Source organism: Leptidea sinapis, chromosome 18, assembly GCF_905404315.1.
Source record: "Leptidea sinapis chromosome 18, ilLepSina1.1, whole genome shotgun sequence".
NCBI lineage: Eukaryota > Metazoa > Arthropoda > Insecta > Lepidoptera > Pieridae > Leptidea > Leptidea sinapis.
The window spans coordinates 2,843,528-2,868,963 of NC_066282.1; the positions used below are offsets into that span (position 1 = coordinate 2,843,528).

Genomic DNA, 25,436 nt, shown 5'->3' on the forward strand with positions numbered 1-25,436 from the left:
AATCCTCATTATTGATTACTAATCTTAATAAATGTACCAACACAAAAAGTAAAAGCAATAAGAACTTTTTTTATGAGGGCAGTATACTAAACAAATGCATCAAGCCGAGAAAAAACTTGTTTAACTGCAAACAAAACTGGTAATTCATAATAGCTCTGGAGTGTTAAGTTTAACTAACAGCAAGCATTAGCAATCTACAAGTAAGACTTAAGGGTATGTGTAACATGATAAAGTAGTGTTTATAGCTCCAAATGCTATATTTTCACCACGAAACTTGTCTAAAAACAACTTGTTTGCGTGTTTTCTGCTTACTCTTCGCCTTAACGTAAGAAAACAATTATTGATTCTATTACGTATGAAATGACAATGATATTATTATTGAAATGTTTTTTGATTTATTAAACAACGTGACAGCCCTGATATAGAGTGTCACTCACTTCACTGTCATTCATTGATTGTCTACCTGAGTACCTATGTATTTTGAGGGTATAGATAAAAATGTTTATGTCTAGGAATTCTAAAGCTAACTGCATGGTAGTAGTGACTATCCACGACGACCAGTGACGTCCCACGTCTATGCCACATGGAGCTGGGGAAGCACCTAAAATATTGTAGATGTTATATTATGTGAACATTTTACTCAAAGACTTTTTTTTGTTTGTTTCGAGTATTGACATTATGTATATCACTTTTCTTTTTAAGCAATAACGCAGTAACTCATACGCCTTTCTTTTTTTAATAGTTAAGAGCCCACGACAACTTTATTGGGATCCATTGAAATATTTGTCCATTCATGCGCTTGTTAGTTAGAATTCAGATTCAGGGGGATAAAACAAAACGAGTAGGGAAAATAAAGTTTATGTGTACTTATGTAAGCACCCTAAAGTCTTAGTGAAAGAACAGCATTGTAGTAAAGTAGGTATTAAATAAAACTTATGAATATATAATAGTAGTTTAATAACATTTATTTTAATATAATTTAATTATTTTTATATAATTAGATTTCTTATTATTTTACAACTTATATATATTGACATTAATTTTATTGGTTAGGTAGACATAATTAATAAGTCTAGTTGACCAACTAACGTCGGGGTGTCGAATTTGAGAGTCGGTATGCGCGCGCATCGTATAAGTTCAACGTTAATTTGCCCTAACTCACCAAAAGAAGTCCATCTTCAAAGAAACAATTTCTCAGTTAATTTTCTTTTATTACACAGGACAATACTCATTTACTTAGGTCCTGCACTGCCCTCATCCAACATATTCCGGCGATCTTAACCAGATCATCGGTCCATCTTGTGAGGGGCCTAACAAACTTGCGTCTTCCGGTACGTGGTCGCCATTTAAGAACTTAACTGCCCCAACGGCCATCTGTCTGTCAAACTATTTGACCTGCCACTTCAGTTTCGCAATCATTTGGGCTACGTTGGTTCTCCAACGGATCTCCTCAATTCTGATTCGATCTCGCAGGGAAACTCTCCATTGATGATGCCTACTACTCGGCTAAGTCGAGTTAGTAGGTCTTTTGTGGGGCGATGTATATGCTTTTACAACAAGATCCCAGAAAATGTTCGCAACAAAAGTATTACGTTATTCAAAAGAATTGTTAAAAAACGTTTGTGTGGTAAAGGTTACTATAACATAAATGACTTTCTTAATAATACCACAGATTGGGAATGGAGTGACCGCCTTCAGGCTATTAAATAATAAGTTAAATTGTACAATATTACTTTCTAAACATATTTATCGATGAAAAAAAAAGCCCGCTGAGTTTGTTTGGAATGGGTGGTAGTTTATTGACTTTCAATAAGTGATGTCACATCCTATTTTGAATAAAAATATTTGAATTTTAATTTGAATTGCCCCCTGAGCGACCATGGGCTTTCTCATCAGGCCCATAGTTAGCTGAAACCATTGCATAACCTAATTTGATTGCTTTAAATCTTGTTCCAAAATCCTTAAATTGTCAATTTTGCCACCTGACGCAAAATATATTTCAAGGCCTTTTCATTGATCCAATATGCTGTATTAGTAATCCTTGGCCTATTCTTCAGCATTACATTGCCATGCAGGCTGATTGTCATAGCCAAGTTTCCTCAAGTCTTTCGATATCATGGCCATTTTCAATGTCACAGTGCCATACGATTCTGTTCGTAATACTGAAATAGTTTTGTATGAATTTCATTAATTATTACTTTAATTACAAATGAAAGTTAATATAATTTATGCACGTTTCAAACTTCATACGCCTTCTCATGTGACAATTGCGCCGAAGCTACTACAATTATTTCGAACTTATGCGAGTAGAATTAAAGGTTTTCATTCAATTTGTAATTTAATTGTAATATCATATCGTAGTGCTGTCCCCTCTGGTCTGGCGAACCCCAGTAGTTGGAACCATTTGACCGCATGCAACGCAGAGCTGCTCAAATTATCGCGGATCCAGTGTTCTGTGAACGGCTCGATCACTTAGCGTTGTGTAAAGACGTCGCTTCATTGTGTGTCTTCTACCGCATTTATAACGGGGAGTGTTCCGAAGAGCTGTTTCACCTGAATCATGCCACTGAATTCCACCTACACACGACACGCCACAAACTAGGATATCATGCCCAGTATCTGGATGTGTGGCGTTTCTCCACAGTGCGGATTTCAAAGATCTTCCTTTAACGTACATCCAAGCTGTGAAATTAGCTTCCTTGTACGGCGTTTCCAGGACGATGCGACATGTAAGTATACCTTCAAAAAGAGCGCGTACACTCTAGAAGAGTCGGCGACGCTCCTATGGGTTCTCTGGTGATGAAGGAGAATGTGGCCGGCGGTGATCACTTCACGTGGTGACTCGTATGCTCGTTTGTCCTCGTCTTCCATAAAATAATAATAATATAATAATACTGACATAATTTAACACAAATTATCTACAAACTAGGAATACCTTGGGCAATGGGTGCAAATCAACGTTATATTTAATACTATATATTACATACTTAAACACACGGACGAGTAAAAAAATAAGGACTCCGTGTCACCTTACATAACGAGGCACCAAAACAAGCCGGTAAACGTGTAAGTACACAGCCCCACACTTACACTAATACAAGCCGATCGGCCGCCATTATGAGATTCGCCATCGTTTGTGACAAATCAGTTTGCGTCGCAATAAAATATTTTAAAAATGCCGTCGTGCGTTGTGAAAAAATACTATAAAAGTATTTGTGGATATATGATTATTTAAGGGATAAGAAATTGTGTAACTGGTATACCGTAACAGCACACACACTAGCATAAAGGTGCTTCACCTTTTAATATTCCACGGCGCGGAGTCCTTAATTTATTACTAGTCAGTGCTTAAACATATACAAATAAACATCGATAACTCGGAAACAAACACCCATATTCAAAATATAAATGTTAGCAGCTACCAGAATACGAACGCACGATGTCTAGCTCAGTAGGCAGGGTCACTTACCACTGGGCTATATGGGTAGTCCCAATAATAATTGGTGCAGGTGCTATTCCCGCTAGGAATATAACATATTTTGATGTCCGTGTTTAATTCTTGTTTGTTCTTGAAAGAGTTCAAGGAAGCGAATTATGTAGGTAAGAATAATTACCCCAAAAACCATAACATTTCTGGACATTTCGTTTAGGGTGAGATTGTAAATGCTAAATATGGGCCCGACAAAATGCCTCAAAGTTTTCGTACGACATACCACAAGTTAGTATTTTATCCCGACCATCGGTCTTCTGGCATTCTTACTGGCACTGTAATAGCGATAGTCACTTTAAACATAAGCCCCCTTATTCATAATAGTCAGAATGTCAGAATGAGAAAAAACACTCCTAAGCGGCTGTTTAAAGTTAGTGGACCATTATGAATAAGGGGGAAGATGTTAAGTCTCGTAAGCCCGGTATCTCACAAGCTACAACACTACCAAAAAACGCGAATAGTGCTTGCATACCACTACTAAAAAAGTAACACTACCCACATCTAGACAGCATCTTGTGCTAAGAAGTATCCCATGGTTATAACAGGTCTTAAAAATTTTTGTGCGCATGACGCTTATGCGCATTATTTGAGCATTTTGAATGTGCCGAAGAGATCACAAAAACAACGAGAGAATATCGAGTCATCCATAAATTGTGTCGCACGAAGGGGGGGGGGGTCCAAGAAGTGTGACATTGTGTTACAAAGGGGTGGATTTTCCCCCACCAACCTTATGTATTCGTTTTTAAGCATATTAAAGTTTTATCCCTCAACACGTAGATAGGGTTGTAGAAATAAGTTTTCTGATACCTACATATATAAGGCTTAATTGTAAATTGCTTTACTAAGTACATTATAAGTAATTATGTACATATCTTATTAACAAATATAGAAATTTGTTTTTTTTTTGGTGACTATTACTTCGTTCGTCGTCGGACTGTGAACATCTCACCGAAACTCTGCCCGTTTTCGTATTGATTGTAGTCGTAAGTCACTCACAGAGTACTGCCTCAGCATAAAACGTTACAAACATGCAATACCATATCACAACTGTTTAGAGCTCACAGAACACTAGCGTAAATTTCTAAATGTAAAATAAATGTGACATCACACTAGGTAGGGGGGTCTAAATGTGACCGACTGTGACAAGGATGGGGGAGGCGTCATGAAATCATTCAATTCATGTCATATAATTAATGTATGGCTCGTAAGTCTAGCTCCAGATATTATAAACAGCAAAAAAGAAAACAAACAAAAGAGTGTGTGGCCTAGAAGCCTAGCAAAAGAGACAGGAGACATTTTCTGTCTTCTATCTCTGTTGTATGTCGATAGACAAGTCATAAAATAATAATAATTTTAAATACTCACAGTAATTATCTTTCCCACTGGCTAACATTGTAGGCTCAGCTAATTCTGGTTGTCTTCCAATGATCCAGGCCAACCAATCACCTAGCAAGGTTGCAGACCTTGGCCTGAATAAATGAGTGGTAAGTTTTTTTGTTCCAACAACGGGTGGCAATAAAAACAAACCGTAGCCTCTTAGTGAGTCGCCTGTTAGAAAATTTTTAGCTCGAAGAGTCACAACAAGTTGTGGCCCTGTAAAGTACAACAAAAATATTTAAACTATCAACAAGTACTTAAATCAAATCAAATCAAAATCACTTTATTATCAAATCAAATCAAAAAATTAATTTTCTTATTGAATCTACAGCTACTTCGTAAAGGGTTGAGCTAATGAAAGAAGTAGCAAGAAACTTTGTAGTTTTTTAATCATTTAAATTAGTACAATGTGAAGCAGTCATGGCTATTGAACTTTTTATTATTTTTCTTTTTATGGAATAGGAGGACAACGAGCGTATGAGTCACCTAGTGTTATCTGATCACCTCCACCCACATTCTCTTGCAACACCAGAGGAATCACAGAAGCGTTGCCGGCCTTTAAGGAAGGTGTACGCGCTTTTTTTGAAGGTCATATCATATTGTCCCAGAAACACCGAACAAGGAAGCTCATTCCACAGCTTTGAAGTATGAGGAAAAAGGTCCTTGAAAACCGCAATGTGGAAGCCACACATCCAGATGGTGGGGATGATATCCTAACTTGTTTTTTTTTTATGGAATAGGAGGACGAACGAGCGTACGGGTCACCTGGTGTTAAGTGATCACCGCCGCCCACATTCTCTTGCAACACCAGAGGAATCACAAGAGCGTTGCCGGTGTAAAAAAGAACAGGTGGAAGATTTGTGGCGTGTCGTGCGAAGGTGGAATTAACTTCACATTGTACAAGTACTAGACCAAAAGGGGAACTTACACCCATGAATGTTTGTGCTACTAAATACCATTTCAATAGGTAAATTAAACACCACTTTTTCAGGATCCCTCCCCGAGCGAGCTATCTGGCTAGTACCAGATGAAAGCCCTGTTATGGGTTTCCAATCAGGTCCCCATACAATATTATACTGGACATAAAGTTGATCATCAAAAACGCCGGCTGGGAAAGTAATAAACTCCAATTGACCGCTAAATGACACCATAAATTTTGTAACGTGATGCTCGTCCATTCCTCTATACTCTTGTTTTAATCATATAAACATATTTATATAGGTAGATTTCTTTAAAAAGTTTAATTCAAAACTTGTTTGGAAACTCGAAAAAATCAGGTCAACGTTTCAAAATATTCGCCATGTAACTTCAAATGTCATAACAAACGTTGCTATAGCAACGAATGATTAACGTGCTACTAGCACAAAAATAAAAAAGTTACATTTTATGTCTCGAACTATAATGTATGTAATATTTATGTAATATGTGGATTAATCTAAAAATTCTGTCATAATAATATCACTATTCTATTTTATTAATTTTCTAAGTACCATACATAATAAATTATTATTTTAAGAGTCATAGACAATTGCTATATTGTCTTCTCTGTTTTATCGACATTTATAGTTATCGCGCTTTTCCGCAAGATGACGTTGAGCAAGCTTTCAAAATCCAATCGGCCACCATTGTTGCGAGTGAACCTTGTGCAAAGTTTGCGAAGTTCGCATTTTTCTCCGTATTATCGTACCTTGTATTTATTACGATAATTGAAATATAGTGACAGTTAACTCCCGATATTATTTTCAAGTGGATAAACGGTCCCGATGTTTTAATAACAAGCATTAAATACGGTCAAAATGTCACGCAAAATGAGCATCAGCATCGTGAACACCATTCCACATTCGAGTTCTAAGTGATTTACTTTGATTTAAAGGTGTTTTTAACTCAAGTTAAGTGTTGTTATCATGTGAAGAAGTGTACGTCAAGTTTGTCTTGAGTATAATTTAATTGAGTACACATGAAAACATTTGAAAATTTTATGTACACGTCGTACAGGAGCGCACTTAGGCCTGTGAGAGTTTAAAACTTGCCGGTATCATTATGGTGGACTGAAAGATTGTGTTTAGATATAGTGGAATTGAAAGATAGGTGACGAAACGTGCCTGGGAGGCTCAGCGCATGATGTCAGGTGGATCGCAACACAACCCAAACGGCAGACAGGCCCAGCTCGGGGCAGGCTGGAGTCCCTTGCAGGTGGTACTCTTTAATTGAATGCTTAACCTATTCTATTGACACATATTTTATTTAACAAATTATGATCATGAAATATCAATAATTATGTATTAACGCTATAACTAACTCTATGCGCGTGTTCTCTTAAATAAAATATATTTATAGTTATAAGCATGATTTTGATTGCAATGAAAGTATCAGCTGTTTCTAATGTGTTGACATTGAGCAATTAATCAAATGTTGCCATATAAATTTAAAATTATTTCAGTAAGAGATGATCAATGAGATTCAGATTTATTTAGTTATATTTTGGCTAGTTTTCATCAAAACAACACATTTTTAAGGGCTTAAAATTATTTCGTAATTTATTCCACAAATTATGTACATAATTATTTCCTCAAAATCTATAAAAATAATTAATGCTTAATTGTGTTTCTAATTTTACTTTCTAAATAGCTGTAATTTCTGGAATATTCTAGATCACCTGAGTAATTTTTAGTCATAATAGTTCCAATGTGCTCATTGGTTAATATAATAACATTGTATCATAAATTAGCAGACTTCAATTAATTATGCAGTATTTTTTTAATTATTGAAAGTATTCTGGCTCTATGAAATGAAAACAGTGTTTAAATCAGGTTCCTTTTGTAATGACTATCATTGGTTTTGTTTCAACAACATTTGTAGCATATATACAAAATTATCGCTACTATTAAAATAATGATCAAGACCAGACAATGCTATTTTTGAAGTTATTCTTCGTTCAGTGTCTGGGAAAAAATATGAGAGTGAATTTTTTTAATTTGATGTGCATGTGTCCATCATTCTGACACTGATAAAACTTGTAGCCAATACCAATAAACTCATTTCCCAAATTATTGGCAGGCAATCAGTAATGCATAGTTTACTATTCAATATAGTTTAAGTTTCTTACGCTGTAGCTTTATTGTTGTCACCACAGATCTGAACAAGCTGACATATTATTTAGGTATATAATATAAAAGTTTAGCAGCTATTTTAGTTAAGCTATTGCCAGAGAAGTATAACTTATTCCACATGAGCACACATGAACACATAATGGTCTACATCATTGTGTAATATTTATTTATAGGACTACCAGTAGTTATTACATTCTAATACACTGACGGCCGTACAAATAAACTTGGTATAAAGTTTTAACTGATGATAAACAAAGTAAATGCAAAAAGTTTACAATGTTGTTTGACAACACTGTCAATACAATGATAATTCTGAAGTTTTCCAAATGACAAGCTGCCTTGTAAATAAACATGGGAAACGTTATACGTCCGAACAAACCATTCGTAAGCAAAATGTCTATTTGTAATCATTTTACATATTCTTGGTTTTTGCTTAGTTATAACTTTATGCCAATGTTATTTTTAAGGCCGTTAAAATATATCAGTATTAACAAAATATGAGTTGAATATACAACAAATTAAGATGTCACAACATGCACAGTCTTTACTTCCTCAAGAACACAATAATGTAATATAAAACAAAAATTATAAAATCAAGATTCATGCGTATTTTAAAAGAAAAAATAAAGTAGAATAATATCGGTCATTTGGCGCCTTACAAACTCGTAATATTTTTTTAAACACAGGTAACAAATACTAAACAATATCTACCTCACCACAGATGGAGCTATAAAGTCTTGATAGACGTGGTATGGGAGAAGATTGCTTAAGCTCATCTCGTACATCTTATTGCATTACATTTGGTATAAATTGGATCAAGCTATTCTAGAATTATTGAAGAACATACACAGAAATAAGAAATAGAAAATTTTAGTATTTAATTTTATTACAGACAGAACTTACATGATATAATTTAAAAGGTAAATTATAGATTATTTTTATTTTAATACTTATACTGTGGGGAGCTCCAATAGCTACATAAATGAACACTTGGGTAGAACTACTTAGTCATAAGTCATTAAAAAATAAATCTAAAAATTAAAAATTGAACTACTTTTTACAAAATAATTCAAATTTTCAACTTACTTATGGCTGTTCCTAATATTCGATCTGTCTCTTACTTGAGATAAAAATCGTAACTACTGGGACTTTACTGTCCCAATAATCTTATTGACGGTAAGTTACATTATCCATGCACACTGTCTGTCAATGGGATGACATATAACTTACCAGCGACATAAAGTTTGTATGGAAATTGCACTTCACGCGTCCCAATATAAGGCAATAAGAATGACTTATCGGGTATATTGGGACTTCTTCAGATTATTGACAGCTAATTACTAGTAGAAGGTAGTAATTTATCTCTATCTATAGAAAATATATTGGGAACGGCCGTTAGAAGATAGACTGGCTATGGCACGGTGTGGGACAAGAAAATGTCAATTTCTCCACAAGCCTGTGGTTACTAGATGTCTTACAGTTGTTCCGGAATGATATTTTGGAAAATTTATTTATTTAGGTAAATTATGTATTTTTTTATAATAATGGCAATGTACCTATAAAGCAGTGTTTTTGTTTTCCGATCACTATCGCTTTTGTATCGCGTTTTTTCGTAACATACAAACGAAAATGAATCTCTTGCAAATGTTCGCGCCTCGTGGACAATCTTAGAGAAATCTATGTTATAAATCATTAATCTATATATATAAAAATGAATTGCTGTTCGTTAGTCTCGCTAAAACTCGAGAACGGCTGGACCGATTTGGCTAATTTTGGTCTTCAATTATTTGTGGAAGTCCAGAGAAGGTTTAAAAGGTGAATAAATAGGAAAATGCTGCTAAATTAAATAAAAACAACAAATTTGTTTTTCCTGTGATGTGTCCATACATAATTTCTATGAGAGAATTTATTGACGCACAGTTTGACAGTTCTGCTGTGAAACAATTTCATTACGACAGCAGGGTGCATATTTTACGAAGTAATTTTTGATGTTATGATATATTATTGACAAATTCATATTTTATTTATTATATACAGAACAAAGTCTGTCGGGTCAGCAAGTCTTAAATAAAAATAGTTGGTAGAACCATGTTGACTCTCACCACGATCCTCCGGTTCGATCCTATGTACCAATGTCTTTCCTGTTTTCGATTTCACTTGTACGTATTTCGCCGTTTTAGTAATTTCACTAGCTACGGTATCCTTCACACCGCAATACAATAATGCTTACACATTACTGCTTCACAGCAGAAATAGGCGCCGTTGCGGTACCCATAATCTAGCCGGCATCCTGTGCAAAGGAGCCTCCCACTGGTAAATTAAATACTCAGAGAACGCTTCAATTTTTTTCACATACAGATCTAGGCTAGTGTTGTGATGCATAGGGCAACATAAAAGAAGTCTCTAATGGTGGATTACTCCATTAATCGAGTTAGTAGAGTCTTAAATTGGGAGATGTATGTGTTTTAACATGTTACACACAAAATGGCAGAAAACGAATGTGTTACGAAATTCAAAATAATTCTTATATTCGTTTGTGTGGTACAGACGGGTTTCTTAATAACACCTTAGGAATGGTGCGACCGCCCCTTTGCCATTTTATATGATTACTAGCTGACCCAGCAAACGTTGTATTGCGGATATTAAAAACGCGATACAAAAGTAACTCAAATCGAATCAAAATCAGTTTATTCACGTAGGTCACGAAAATGACACTTATGAATGTCAAAAAAAATAAAATATTTTTCTTATTGAATCTACCGCTACTTCGTAGAGGGTTGAGCTAATGAGAAGAAGTAGCAAGAAACTCATTGCCACTCTTTTATATCACAGATCATTTCAATTACAATATAATATATAAAATGTAAAATGATGCAACAAACACACTCAAACGTCAAATAGTCAATGTCTTACAGGAGTAAGTCAAAAAAATTAATGTATATTAATACAAAAGTTATTGAGTGCAGTAGCTGCATCATCCACATACACCATAAATCAATACAGGTATTCTGTGAGCATTTTATAAGCGATTATAAATAAATAAACATGTATATATCCATACATATACACAATAACTTTTAAGAATCTGAAACCGAGTCCCCGGCAACAGGATCATCCTGCCACCACAAGCAGCACCCGCCCCAACTATTGATCGTAGATGGGTGAAAATTTGAAGTTGTTTTTTTTTTAATGCTGACACATAATCAATCATATTATAAAAAAAATAAACGCCAAAAAAATTAAAAACAAAAAGTTCGTGTGGAACCTCCCTTAACATTTAGGGGGATGAAAAATAGATGTTGTCCGATTCTCAGACCTACCCAATATGCACTCAAAATTTCATGAGATCCGGTCAAGCCGTTTCGAAGGAGTTCTAACTACAAACACCGCGACATGAGAATTTTATATATTAGATTTAAAATATTTGAATACACAACTTTTTTAATTCTTTAACAAAATAAGTGCAGCCTTCAGCATTCCTTGTCATCGCAGACAGGCGCATTGAGCTCGAGTTTTCGATAATAACACTTGCCAAGTAAACTTTTAATTCAAATAGGCTTAATCTTTGGAATCGTCATTATAAATATTTCATATAAATAAACTGAATCTACCATATTTTTGGAAAAAGTAGAGCTCGTGAGAAGAACATACAAGAAAGTCAACGGCCACTCATTTTTTTATGAAAATAAGGTACGAGACGAGCAGAACATTCAGTTGATGGTAATTAATACGCCCTACCCATTACAATGCAGTGCCGCTCAGGATTCATGAAAAACCCAATTCTGAGCGGCACTACACCATGAGACGTTAAGTCTCATTTGCACGGTAATTTCACTTCCAACAGAAACACAATAATGTTCACACATTACTGCTTCACGGCAGAAATAGGCGCCGTTGTGGTACCCATAATCTAGCCGGCATCCTGTGCAAAGGAGCCTCCCACTGGTATAACCACACTTATTATTATCTAATATATAAAATTCTCGTATCATGGTGTTAAACTTTGAACTCCTCCGAAACGGCTTGACCGATTCTCATGAAATTTTGAGTGCATATTGGGTAGGTCTGAGAATCGGACAACATCTATATTCATCCCCCTAAATGTTAAGGAAACGAATTTTTTTTATTTTTTGATATTTTTTTAAAATTTGTTTGATTATGAGTCAGCAATAAAAAATACATATAACTTCAAATTTTCACCCATCTACGATCAACAGTTACTTTTGTATCGCGATTTTAATATCGGCAATACAACGTTCGCTGGGTCAGCTAGTATTGATATAAATCAATGAGTATTTTACAACAGTTGTAATACACTGTATGATCAATTACTTTATATGGTTGCTTCTTTGAGTTACTTTTACTTATCTTATAGAAATTGTAAGGCTGGATAATTTGATTTTGACAAATCCTTTTTACCACCGACAGTTTTACTTACTTTATCGCACAATACGAAAAATATTTCTAAGAGACGACGATAAAAGCGAATTTTAAACGTGAGACATCAATTAATTCTATTTCTATCCATCATGTTACATGCAATGAAATTAATTCAATTGATTATTATTCTAATTTGAATTTAGAACTCCGAGTCATGCACGATAATGAAAGATAACAAAGAGAACGTCAAACTAGCTACAGTCTGTTTAACGTTACAGCTATATTTTTATGTAAGCCATTAACAATAATAATATTGACACACTCTTACACAAATTATCTTGCCCCAAACTAGGCATAGCCTGTACTATGGGTACAAGACAACGATATATTTAATACAGTATACTTACTTAAACATATATAAACATCCATGACTCGGAAACAAACATCCATATTCATCATAAAAAAGATTGCACCTACCGAGGTTCGAACCCGGGACCTCTATTATATTTATTTTTATATGTATGTTTAAGTATGTATATTGTATTAAATATATCGTTGTCTTGTACCCATAGGTGGCTTATGGCTGTGTTTAGTTTGGGGCAAGATAATTTGTGTAAAAAAAAATATATATATCTATTTTGTATGTGCTTGTATGTTGATTCAAAGAACAATGCCGATAAAATAAGTAGGAATTTAAAATTGATCACAGTATCATATTTATTATATTATTATTATATTATTTTAATATTTTTAAAAAAGCCAATAGCTAGTTGTACATACATTAAAATAAACATAATTAATTCAAGCTAATAATAGGCTTCCACATGTGCATGTTAATTAAACAAACAACACAAGTATAATCTAAAAATTATTAAGGCGACACTAAATGCCAGCGACCTTGAGCGATATGAGTTCACGGCTGCCGGCCCGCCATCTATGTAACAAAGCCAATATTTTCAAAATTCTTGCGTGGAAAACAGTTTATATGCTTACAATCCTCGTTCTTCACTACTAATCTGAATAAATGAACCTACACAAAAAAGTACAAGCTATGAGAATAACTTTTCTGAGAGAAGTGCCAAAAAAATGCGTCACGCCATGCCAAAAAAGGCTCGGCAGTGTTAACTATAACCAACAGCAAGCATTACCAACCTACAAATAAGACTTAAGGATATGTGTAACAGGATTAAATAGTGTTGACAGGATAAAAACTTGTCTAAAATCATCATGTTTGCGTGTTTTCTGCTTACTCTATTCTCCTTAAATAAAACTTCTCGCTCTCCCATTGCTAGTTGAAAGCAAGGTAAAGATATCCGCCATTTTTACGTACAGTGGCTCCAATTAGCTTGAGAATCAATGGATGCTCCTACTATAGGTCACGTACTCATAAATGGAGTGTTTCGAAAATGTTCTCTTAATAATATTATATGTATTTTTTTTTTATGGAATAGGAGGACAAACGAGCGTACGGGTCACCTGGTGTTAAGTGCTCACCGCCGCCCACATTCTCTTGCAACACCAGAGGAATCACAAGAGCATTGCCGACCTTAAAGGAAGGTGTACAGGCTTTTTTTGAAGGTACCCATGTCGTATCGTCCCGGAAACACCGCACAAGGAAGCTCATTCCACAGCTTAGTAGTACGATGAAGAAAGCTCCTTGAAAACCGCACTGTGGAGGACCGCCACACATCCAGATGGTGGTGATGATATCCTAATTTGTGGCGTGCGAAGGTGGAATTCGGCGGCAGGAATCAGGTTAAACAGCTTTTCGGATCACTCCCCGTGATAAATGCGGTAGAAGACACACAATGAAGCGACGTTGAATTATTTCTTGTGAAATAATTCAAATTTTTACTAAACAGTTACACACTACCACAGAACGAAGGGTACAGAAGTTTCCCTAGTAAGATTCATTTTAAATCATACTCAAATCGTAGCTGCGTTGGATTCATAACACATTGATAAATCAGTTTACGCACACTACGATCGTACTTAGGTATGTACTTACTGGTACCAAAGAGGATGTAAATACTACGTAATAAGTAAAATAAAAATTTAGTTTAGTATAAAACGTGCAGTGAGAAATGACATAAGTTTAAAAAGTAATTACAATATGGCGACAAACTTAGATTTGAAAGCGAACAGTTGCTTAACGGCCGTTTTCAATAACCTATCTATCCTTAGTTTAACTTACTAGAGGTAGACAAATCTGTCCTTTTACGCTTACTTACATTTCAATAACCTAGCGTCTAACATCTAACCTATATTGGACATAACTATGGATACATAAGATCTTGTCATTAAACGGTGATAGCAATGTATCCGTAACTAGAGATACGTTATTGAATACCGCCGTAAAACGTAGTGGATTTCGGCTATCTCCGTTTTGTTACAAGATTATAGCCGTCATCAATCACTCTGTCAATCACTGCACGTTTCATACAATCGCTTTTTTAGAGAGTTTCGCTAGGCTGATTGGTACGTACTGAGGCGTGCTCAGTTACAGTGGTACTTACTGGTTAGGTAACTGTAATTGTATCAGTTACAGGTGGCCAACCTGCTGGCGCGAGCTCCGCAGGCGCACATGGCTTCGGACCGCGGCGTCACCTGGCACACGCCGACGCCACCGCCGCACTTGTACCACGTGCCGGCGCCTTCGCCCCCGGACCCCCTGCAGGTGAGAACCTGAAGAATCTTCGCACAAATGAAGCTGCCAAGTTTTTTGTATAACCGCCGCGGGCTGGAAACTTATCGTATTAAAGACAGATTCAAATATTTCTATTCAAAAAAGGGTCGCGTGACCTTTTCGTGAGTTGTGAAGAATCAACAGGAATCTCAACATTTGCTCTTTTAAAAATATCGGCAAAATACAATTAACATAATCATCAACAGTGACTTTGTAAAAAAATGGCACTTTTTATTGGTGATTTTGAATTGTATAACCGCACTATGATGGCGGCCTGTCCCTCTCACAACTTGCGGGGACTGCACACCTATCTTCAGGGCAGTGATCTCGAAATTGTTCTGTTGCTGCATGAGAACACGAAAGGTGCATTCCCAGCACTTCGGTTGAGCTTAAATGAGAAAAATGTGGCAAGAACCGCACACAGAAACTCGTATTCAAAGAGAACTCCAAATTTCAATGTTCCTCTGTTTCAGTGTTGCACCTTTTTAAATCTAGAATGCACCCAGTTATCATGTGTGAAAAAATGTCACAAATTCCGGTACGCCAAAACGGCAATTTCATACTAAAACCACTATTACTTTCGCGTTGCGTTTATGCAAAAATGTGGCAGTTATTTGTCTCCAAAGATTCAGATGCATTTTTCCAACAACGCATTCAACCAGAAAAAGTTGTAATTTCTATCGTCCATACTTTCAACGCTTCTATTAGGCACATATTCCCAATTACATTCACACATTTCTACCTTAAACTTAGATTAGATACTAACAAGGTAGTTAATATTATGGGTGTTTATTACTAACCGTACTAACTCTTGTTGCCTATTTGTTGATTATTTCCTTTTAAATCAGCTCTTTATATACTTCAATCAGCTAAATTAAAATAAAAAATCTCTCCACCTTGACGTTGGCCGAATCGTCGACATTTAGGTCGACTGTGAGCAGATGTGTTAGGTATCTCATGCAAAGGTGGTCACCATTGGGCACACTCTTTATCCATTGCTTTATTCACCGTATCCAAGATTACGCTTTTTCAGCCGTTTCACACAACAGGGGACTGTTGCACTGCCAATTTGTTTGGATGGCACATTTAGTTTTGGAGTAAGAATTTATTTCATCCGTTTCTGTTTGGATCCCAAGGTGATTATGAACATCTGTTTTTCGAGAACCATGGGGCACTTATTGTCGCACTAACGGCTAAGCAACTTCGACTGACAATTGGATGTAGTTCCTGAAGAACGTTCCAAGCCACAAACATACATTTTAAGGAATTCGTGTTTAAAATTTAATAAATATTATTGTATTCTATACATGAGGGTTGGGCTACTAAGTCCTGATGTCATTTAAACAGTGACAGTAGGGCTGCCATTTTTTGTCAGTCCGTAAATATGAATCACGTGACCAGTTTTTGTTCTTAACTCAATTTAGACATGATTGTGGTTTGGTACGTTTTTTTTTTGGAATTACGTCCAATTATGAGTCGCCGATATTTGAGGCTGTGTTCGTCTCGATTTGTTTGGATGTGTATCTTTCATGTCAATCCACGATAATCCACATACCAAGATATTTAACATGTTAATAATTTAACAACGACATAGTCATTGTTATAAGTAAACGCGTTCTTATCATTTATAAGTTATTTTGTTGAAATCATTTCACTTCATATAAACCCATTATCATCCTTTATTTTTTAATTTTTCTTGATAAATTATCTAATGTCTGTGTATTATTTCTCAATGGTACGATTTTCTTTTACTGAAATGCTTTAAACAACGATAATATTTTTTTTAAATAAGTGCTTACTTTAAAAAAATCACTGTCGGAAAATAGACTTTTTTTTTAATGATAAATCTTCCCAAAAAATTATGTAATTACTAAAAGCAGTACAATCTTCAGACAGTATAATCAACTTATCTGTTGTTTTGCTAGTTCAGGAATACAACAATTTTACCACGGGTCACCCAGTTATCTGTCCATTTTGCATGTTCCATTTCATTATGCCATTCATTGCCGACCTGTATAGCCGAGTGGTTAGCGATCCTACCTACTAAGCTAGAGGTCCCGGGTTCGAATCCCGGTAGGTGCAAGCATTTATATGATGAATATGGATGTTTGTTTCCGAGTCATGGATGTTTAAATGTATTTATGAATGTTTATATGTATTTATGTATGTATATTGTATTAAATATATCGTTGTCTTGTAACCCATAACACAGGCTGTATATGCTTAACTTGGGGCAAGATAATTTGTGTAAAAAGTGTGTCAATATTATTATTATTATTATCATGACACCAATCATCCTTAACGAAGCGATCGCGTTATCGTAGGGTCTATTACAATTGCAGGCGATGAAGTCTGCTACCGGCAACTCGGTATTCCGGCACACCGCGACGCCGCCGGAGATGTACCGGCACACCGCGACACCGCCGGAGCTGTATCGACACACGCCGACACCGCCGGACAAGCATCACATGAGGTGATCTCGACCATAACTAATCATATAATGGGGAAAGCCCTAAAATGCGTAAAAGGCATTTATTTTCTCAAAATTGATTCCTTTAGAATTCTTTTTGATGTCATTTCTAATAACTACTAGATACTACCGCTTCGGAAACAAATGGTGCTCTGAGAGAGAAGATAAGGCGCAAGAAACTCTCCCAGCATTCTTTTTTGCGCTCTTTTCAATAAAAATATAGAATATTGTACAGTCATTTCTATCGCTGTAAAATAATCATAATCTAGTCCCAGGCTGTCCGATCATTTAGATATTCAGCAGTGGAGTAATAGAATTTACAACAGAGCCATTTTTTTTAATAAAACATTTAAATTTATTTATATATAATGCCTGAACAGTGGCTGGGACTTTATTATAGAAGTGTATACATTTACCCTTAAAGCTATTATGTATCTTATGAAGCCTACTAAAATAAGTTACAAGCAATCGCTTATTACTAGTGTTATTATAATGAAAATCACTATTAAAAGCAAAAAAGGTGACGATTTTTGTGACCTAGACCTTAGGAAACGCCACTGTGGCGTCCGTATTCGGCCGTTCTCAATATACTATTTACAGATAGAGATAAATTACTCCCTTCTACTGTCAGTAATTAGCTGTCCCAATATACCCGATTAGTCATTCTTATCGCCAGTTCACTGTTGCAATTTAAATACAAAGTTCTATCCCTGGTAAGCTATACGTCGTCCCATTGACAGACAGCGTTTACGGATAAGATGAGTTACCGTCGATAAGTTTATTGGGACAGAAAATTCAACGATAGTTACGATTTTTTATCTCGAGTAGGCCACAACTGGAGACAGACTGAATATTGTGAATGGCCGTTAAACGGACCTCCAGAAAAGGCACAGATGCCGGTTAGATGAGGAACACAGTGTTTCTGTTTGAAGGAATATTATGAACGATGCGGGATTCGAACCCACGACCTCCGGCGTTCCGTGCCGGTGCTCTAACCAACTGAGCTAACCGTTCGAGTACCGCCTCGTTATAAAATTCTGTTTAATTTGTTCAACTCTCAGGTTGTGGCTTCATCTACAGGATCTACTTTAAAGTTGATAACCTGCTCAACCCCAATATTTGTATGTTAGGAAATTGACTTGAGATGTCGCTCTTGTAAATCTAAACAATATGTTATGTTTTTAAAGTGATAACCCTCACTTCTAGGATTAATAATAAAATGCTAATAAGAGTACTAAACACCATAATAATCTGAACTTGCTCACTGCTGCAGGGTGGCAAACAGTGACGCTGATACCCATGTTGCCGGCATCATGTGCTGATTAAATATAAATAACTGAGTTCATTAAGGCGATACTAACTGCCGGCGACCTTGAGCGATTTGAGTTCACGAATATTAGGTTACAAAGCCAATATTTAAAAAATTCTTGCTTCGAAAATGTAACATTTTAACAGGTGCAAACAATTTAATTGCTTTCAATCCACATTATTGATTACTAATCTGAATAAATGTACCAACACAAAAAAATTAAAAACTATAAGAACAACTTTTATGAGAGTAGTATACTAAACAAATGCAGCATGCCGAGAAAAAACTTGTTTAACTGCAAAGAAAACTGGTATTTCATAATAGCTCTGGAGTATTAACTTTAACCAACAGCAAGCATTAGCAACCTACAAGTAAGACTTAAGGGTATATGTAACAGGATAAGGCAGTGTTCATAGCTCCAAATGCTATATTTTCACCACAAAACTTGTCTAAAAACACCTTGTTTGTGTGTTTTCTGTTTACCCTTCGCCTTAAGGTCTACTCTGTATTCTAACTGGTTTAAATGAAAAAGAGTTTCTCGCGCCGCTTCTTCTTTCTCAGACCACCATTTGTTTCCGAAGCGGTAGTAGTATCTATTATATTAGTAATGACATCATAAAGAATTGTAAAGGAATCAATTTTGAGAAAATAAATGCTTTTTAGACGAAACCGAATTGTTCTTCACAATTCCGGATGGAAGGAATCATAAATTAAATTTTAGGAGTTGTGCTAGTAATTAGTTCCGAGTGTCGTAAAGAAAACCCACGATATGAGATTTCAGTTTGATTTTACCAGTGGGAGGCTCCTTTGCACAGGATGCCGGCTAGATTATGGGTAGCACGGCGGCGCCTATTGCTGCCGTGAAGCAGTAATGTGTAAACTTTACTGTGTTTCGGTCTGAACGGTAGCTAGTGAAATTACTGGGCAAATGAGACTTAACATCTTATGTTTCAAGGTCAATTGTAGTGCCATTCAGAATTTTTCAAGAATCCTGAGTGGCACTGCATTGTAATGGGCAGGGAGAATTACCACCAGCTGAACGTCCTGCTCGTCTCATCCCGTATTTTCATGCAAAAAAAAAAAGATTTCACTTTATTATAAAATATTGATACCTGCAATGTTTGGTTACAAAATAACAAGAATAATTACTTATTTTAGATGACGTGAGTAATATTTATTAGTGAGTGCGTTGAACTCAATGCTAAATTGCTGACAACGCGGTGTGTGCAGTATTAGTCTATAGTTATTCTCTAATGTCGACATTCATTAGTAATTACATATTTTATTGCGGTCTTGTTTGTGAAAATGAAATATTATTTTAGAAGAACTTCGCCAACCGATACAGCGTTTTAAATTTAATGGTGTGAAAGATATTACTATATAATTCATGGTAAGACCACTTAGTCGAATGATCCTAGGTACCAATTCCCCAGTCCCCCGATTATGTAAAATTTTAAATTCTTATAGCGTAGCTGGTATTGACATATTTGCTGATTCCTTAGCCAAATTCCGCAAGACCATTTGCAGCATCATTGGTAATCTTTAATAATGTTATAATTGGAAAATTGATGTAACTGTGTATAACTCATTTATTAATTTAAAAAAATATGTTTAATTCGTAACTTATTCTATATAATACCTAAAATTAATTATTTCTACGCATGCTGTGTTTATTTGTAAGTAATCACTACATTTAGTGCCTAGTTTTTAGTTCTACTTTTTATATTTGTGTGTATTATTGTCCTCCTCAGTACTGAGGGTCTTGACCACCCTTCTGTATCACTTTCTCTCGTATGATCGCTCTCCATCTATGCCTGTCTCTGACGGTGTGAAATGCATTGTGAACCGTAGAGTCGAGGGCGGAACGGATCTGGTCGGACCATCGTGTTGGACTGCGTCCACGAGGCCTCTTCCCATCTATTTTGCCGACCTCAATGAGCCTCCCAAGGTTTCCATCGTCCTTCCTTGCGATGTGACCGAAGTATTCTAATACTCTGCGCAGACATTCGGAAGACAATCGCGAGGAGATCCTGAGTTCACGCAGTATAGAGAGATTAGATAGTGTATTCTTGTAAGTGATTGTAAATAAACCTAATAAATAAATAAATAAATAAGTAATGTTGTCATAATTTGTTTTCAGACATACACCATCACCTGGTGATGTGAAAGCTGGTACTGTGATGCAACCAACCGAACTGTACCCGCATCTAGGGCCTTCTAGAGGTAATATATTTTTTTAATGTAGTAAAGGCATTTCTCATGACCATTTAAGCCACGTCTTGAGTGAGGATGTTCAGGCTTACCAGGAAAGTGAACTCAAAGGATATCGGTGACAACACAATCCATTTATATGTATTGAGATCATCTGATTAAATCATTTATAATGATTGTTTGAGAGTTAAAATGTTATACAGTAATTCAAAAACACTTAATTCATGTAGGTCACGGAAATGACACTTATGAATGTCAAAAAAAATTGTCTCTTATTGAATTAACCGCTACTTCGTAAAGGGTTGAGCTAATGAGAAGAAGCAGCAAGAAACTCATTGCCACTCTTTTAAGGCAAGATTTACATTTTAATTGTTTTACAAATCATTTCAATTACAATATATGCAAAGTGACGCAACAAAAATACTCAAATGTCAAAAACTGAAAGGCTTACACGAGTAAGTAAGAAAAAAAAGTAAATTAATACTTATAAACACAAGAGTTATTGAGTATAGTAGATGCACACATACCGTAAATAATTAGAGGTATTATGTGAGCATTTCATAAAATAAAATATATAATAACTTTAAAGGAAATAATAATAATAAAAAACACATCCAGCCACCACGAGTAGCACCCGTTCACGAGCATGACGCATGGACCAGCCATCGCCTCCCACGACCATATTTTAGGGAAGGGAACGACCCGCCCCACGTCGCCGCCATTATATTGAAATTACGCCGTATTATTGTTGAAACATGTTACGGATGGATGTTCCTACAACTGTTTAATTTAACTGTAACTTGACAAAATAATATATTAAAAGTTAGTAAGGCAAAAACTTCTTTGACACATAAATTTATAAGATTTAACATGGGAGAAAATTATGAAGGAAGCATTATACAGTGTATTGGTACCAGGCGATCAGAGTTGATGAAGAGATTGTTTTATGTATGACGCGAGAATACCTTGATGTATTTTCACGTTATGCTTACGACTTATTACTACATATACACCAGGAGAACATAAATATTGGAGCGGTAATAGTAATGTTTTTAACCATATGTTATCCTAGCAACATGTACCAGGACTTCATATGCAGTTTAGAGGTTCATGCAAGATGCAGGTTTTACTTCCGACATGTGTGCTTTGTACGTATTTTTTTTGTATATTAAAATATACTTATTTAATCAAAGCATCTATTGTTATCTTTGCATTTCACGGGAAGGTGACATGTCCTTATTGGTAGAACTGAAGGCCTACCATCAACTTTTAATTAGCGATGCAATTCCGATGCAGTTCATGAATCTGAATCGCTAAGATTCGTTTATGATAGAATTGGATAGCACTTAAGACGTCGTAGAATGATATAGCGAAGTAGTTTATTTTAGGTCGTCAATTGAATCGCAATAACAGTTCACGTTAGGCCCGCTGGTCTCAATAAACTCTGTAAAGGCATTTTGTATTGCTACTTTAAATTATATTTTATGTGTGTACAAAATTGTCCTAATCGCGGAAAAATATTAGTCGGTTGGGGCTAAGTCTGGCTAGTTTGGAATGCACCGTAAGGTCTTCCGTTATCATGGAACAAAATCGGTTGACGAGCCAAGCCGGTCTCGATGTGAGTTTCGCCACTATTCAGCAAAGTTGAGTATAATAGACATCTGCTGTTATTGTTTAACTATATATGAACAATTACATCTAATGTGGCAAGGGGGGGAGGGGTCTATGTTAATAGTTATTTATCAGTTGCGTAATAAGGGGTACTAAAACACGAATGTGGGTTATGGTTTATAAAACGCGAATAATTGTGATAGTAGTATCATGAGTGTTTTAATACTTAATTATCAACAGTTGTGCATACAAGACATTGTTTACACCCATAATAATATGAATCCTCTATAAAAGATTCTGAAACACTTAGCTTACTGCTAACATTAAAAAAGCCAGTCCTAGTAACCGTTACATCATCCAAACGAGTGTTGTAATATTTTATGGATTTTTATTACAACATTCGTTTGGATGATGTAATGGTAGTCTCGATTCAGAAATAAAAGGACGATAGTTAACGACAAAATTTGCGTGAGGGCTTATAGACGGCCTAATTGCTAGTATTATAATAAAATAGTTTTTTATGCAACTGTTGTGTAATAAGGGGTATTAAAACACGAATGTGGATTTATCACACGAGGCGAAGCTGAGTGTGATATATATAATAGTGTGCTAATATAATGTAATATATATAATAGTATCACATGAGTGTTTTCTTATTAAATTATCAACAGTTGCATGCAAGACTTTATCTACACCCAGAATTTGAATCCTCTAAAAGATTCTGGAACTGTTAGCTTACTAACATTAAAACAGCAAGTGCTAGTAGTAAGCTAATATCATCCATTACTGATTATATGCAAATAAACTAAGTATTAATGAAAGAATTATTTATTTTAGCAGTAATTTACATTTTGCATAGAGCAATAATTAAAATTCACTTGAATATTATGTTTTTTTGAAGCGTTTAAAATAAATCGCTCAATTTTTGTAAACAAAACAATAAAAATATCGAAGAAAAATGGCGGGGATTCGAATAACCTACTTTTTATACGGCGCGCGACTTCTGGTAGGGTGGCACGCGGGTAAATGAAAATGTTCTTTATTTGAAATTCATACAGATACCACGCATCGAGCAATAAGAATGTGGCTGTCTGTTGAAACTCTTTGAGCATGAGGGGATCGAAAAAAAAACATAGGAGTGTTGTTATGAAATTCAGTACAACATTACAACACTCGTTTGGATGATGTAATGGTTATTAGAACATTGGGTGTTTTAATGTTGGCAATAAGCTAATTGTTTCAGATTCTTTGATAGAGGATTTAAAGCATGGGTGTAGATAAATGTATGTATCGCCCACTTCAGATAAGCTGGTGCGCGCGGAGGAGCTGCTGGCGTACGCGCGCGGCGGCGTGGACCTCACGGTGGGGTCGAGGAACGGGTCGCCGCACACGCCCGCCCTGTCCGTGCGCGACGCGCCCACCATCAACAGCCTGATCGCGCGGCACGCCCGGCCGCCGCACGCGCGCGTCGACGCGCTGCTCGAGCGGCTCTCTACTGCGCCCGTCTCCCCGCACTCCGTCATCGTGCACAGCCGAGCGGCACCCACACCTTCGCCTCCCTCCTCCAATGAGGTATCCTCCGCTGATGATACACTCACAATATGTTGTGGCCTACTTGAGATAAAAATCGTATCTATCGTTGACTTTTCTGTCCCAATAAACTTATCGGCGTTAACACACCTTGTCCGTTTACGCTGTTCTTTTTTATGACGTTCAGCTGATGCTAATTGATACGCCCTGCCCATTACAATGCAGTGCCGCTCAGGATTCTTGAAAAACTCAAAAATTCTGAGCGGCACAACAATTGCGCTCGTCACCTTGAGACATAAGATGTTCAGTCTCATTTGCCTAGTAATTTCTCTAGCTACGGCGCCCTTCAGACCGAAACACAGTAATGCTTACACATTACTGCTTCACGGCAGAAATAGACGCCGTTGTGGTACCCATAATCTAGCTGGCATCCTGTGCAAAGGAACCTCCCACTGTCTGTCAATGGGGGGACGTATAGCTTACCAGCGATAGAAGTTTGTATGGAAATTGCAATTCACGCGTCCCAATATTAAGCGATTAGAGTGACTTATCGGGTATATTGGGACAGGTTCAGATCATTGACAGCTAATTACTGACAGTAGAAGGTAGTAATTTATCTCTAGCTGTAGATAGTATATTGGGAACAGCCGTTAGGTTGTACTGTTTACGACTTGTCAATCAATTTCGGATTCAGTAATAATACAACAAATCGTCACCTTTTTACTCTTAATAGTGATTTTCATTATAATAACACTAGAAATAAGGGATTGCTTGTAACTAATTCTAGTAGGCTTCATAAGATACATAATAGCTTGAAGGGTAAATGTATACACTTCTATAATAAAGTCCCAGCCACTTTTCAGGCATTATCTTTAAATAAATTTAAATGTTTTATAAAAAAAAAAATGGCTCTGTCGTAAATCCTATTACTCCACTGCTGAATAACTAAATGATCAGACAGCCTGGGAGTATATTGTGATTATTTTATAGCGATAGAAATGACTGTACAATATTGTATATTTTTATTGAAAAAAGCGCAAAAAAAGAATGCTGGGAGAGTTTCTTGCGCCGCTTCTTCTCTCTCAGAGCGCCATTTGTTTCCGAAGCGGTAGTAGTATCTAGTAATTATTAGAAATGACATCAAAAATAATTCTAAGGAATCAATTTTGAGAAAATAAATGCCTTTTATGTCTTTTACAATCACATTACTTTTCTTGCTGTATTTCCTTTAGAATTGTTCTCTCTTGCACACTTTGTTTGAC

The 25,436-nt window shown here is 36.0% G+C and overlaps 2 protein-coding genes and 1 long non-coding RNA gene across 4 annotated transcripts in view; 1 reads left to right on the plus strand and 2 right to left on the minus strand.

Annotated features, from left to right (window-relative positions):
• The window catches only part of LOC126969519 (uncharacterized), a 182,563-nt gene extending 165,381 nt beyond the window's left edge, over window positions 1–17,182 (minus strand). The window contains exon 1 of the long non-coding RNA XR_007730417.1: window positions 17,055–17,182. This is a non-coding gene — a long non-coding RNA (uncharacterized LOC126969519). The remainder of the gene's footprint in view (window positions 1–17,054) is intronic.
• Window positions 941–6,161, minus strand: LOC126969506 (B9 domain-containing protein 1). Its single transcript, XM_050814975.1, has 3 exons — window positions 5,796–6,161; window positions 4,856–5,083; window positions 941–2,162 (listed from the first exon to the last, which is right to left on the minus strand). The coding sequence occupies exons 1-3, from the start codon at window positions 6,043–6,045 to the stop codon at window positions 2,047–2,049; spliced, it is 594 nt and encodes a 197-aa protein (XP_050670932.1). The 5' UTR covers window positions 6,046–6,161; the 3' UTR covers window positions 941–2,046.
• LOC126969473 (uncharacterized protein CG5098) overlaps window positions 6,500–25,436 on the plus strand; it is a 28,764-nt gene continuing 9,827 nt past the window's right edge. The window contains exons 1-5 of one of the 2 annotated variants that reach the window (XM_050814919.1): window positions 6,500–7,060; window positions 14,900–15,034; window positions 17,386–17,516; window positions 20,963–21,045; window positions 23,948–24,216. In XM_050814919.1, the coding sequence (XP_050670876.1) occupies window positions 6,986–7,060; window positions 14,900–15,034; window positions 17,386–17,516; window positions 20,963–21,045; window positions 23,948–24,216 (693 nt within the window). In that variant the 5' untranslated portion in view covers window positions 6,500–6,985. The remainder of the gene's footprint in view (window positions 7,061–14,899; window positions 15,035–17,385; window positions 17,517–20,962; window positions 21,046–23,947; window positions 24,217–25,436) is intronic. The other variant, XM_050814920.1, reaches the window with a different exon arrangement.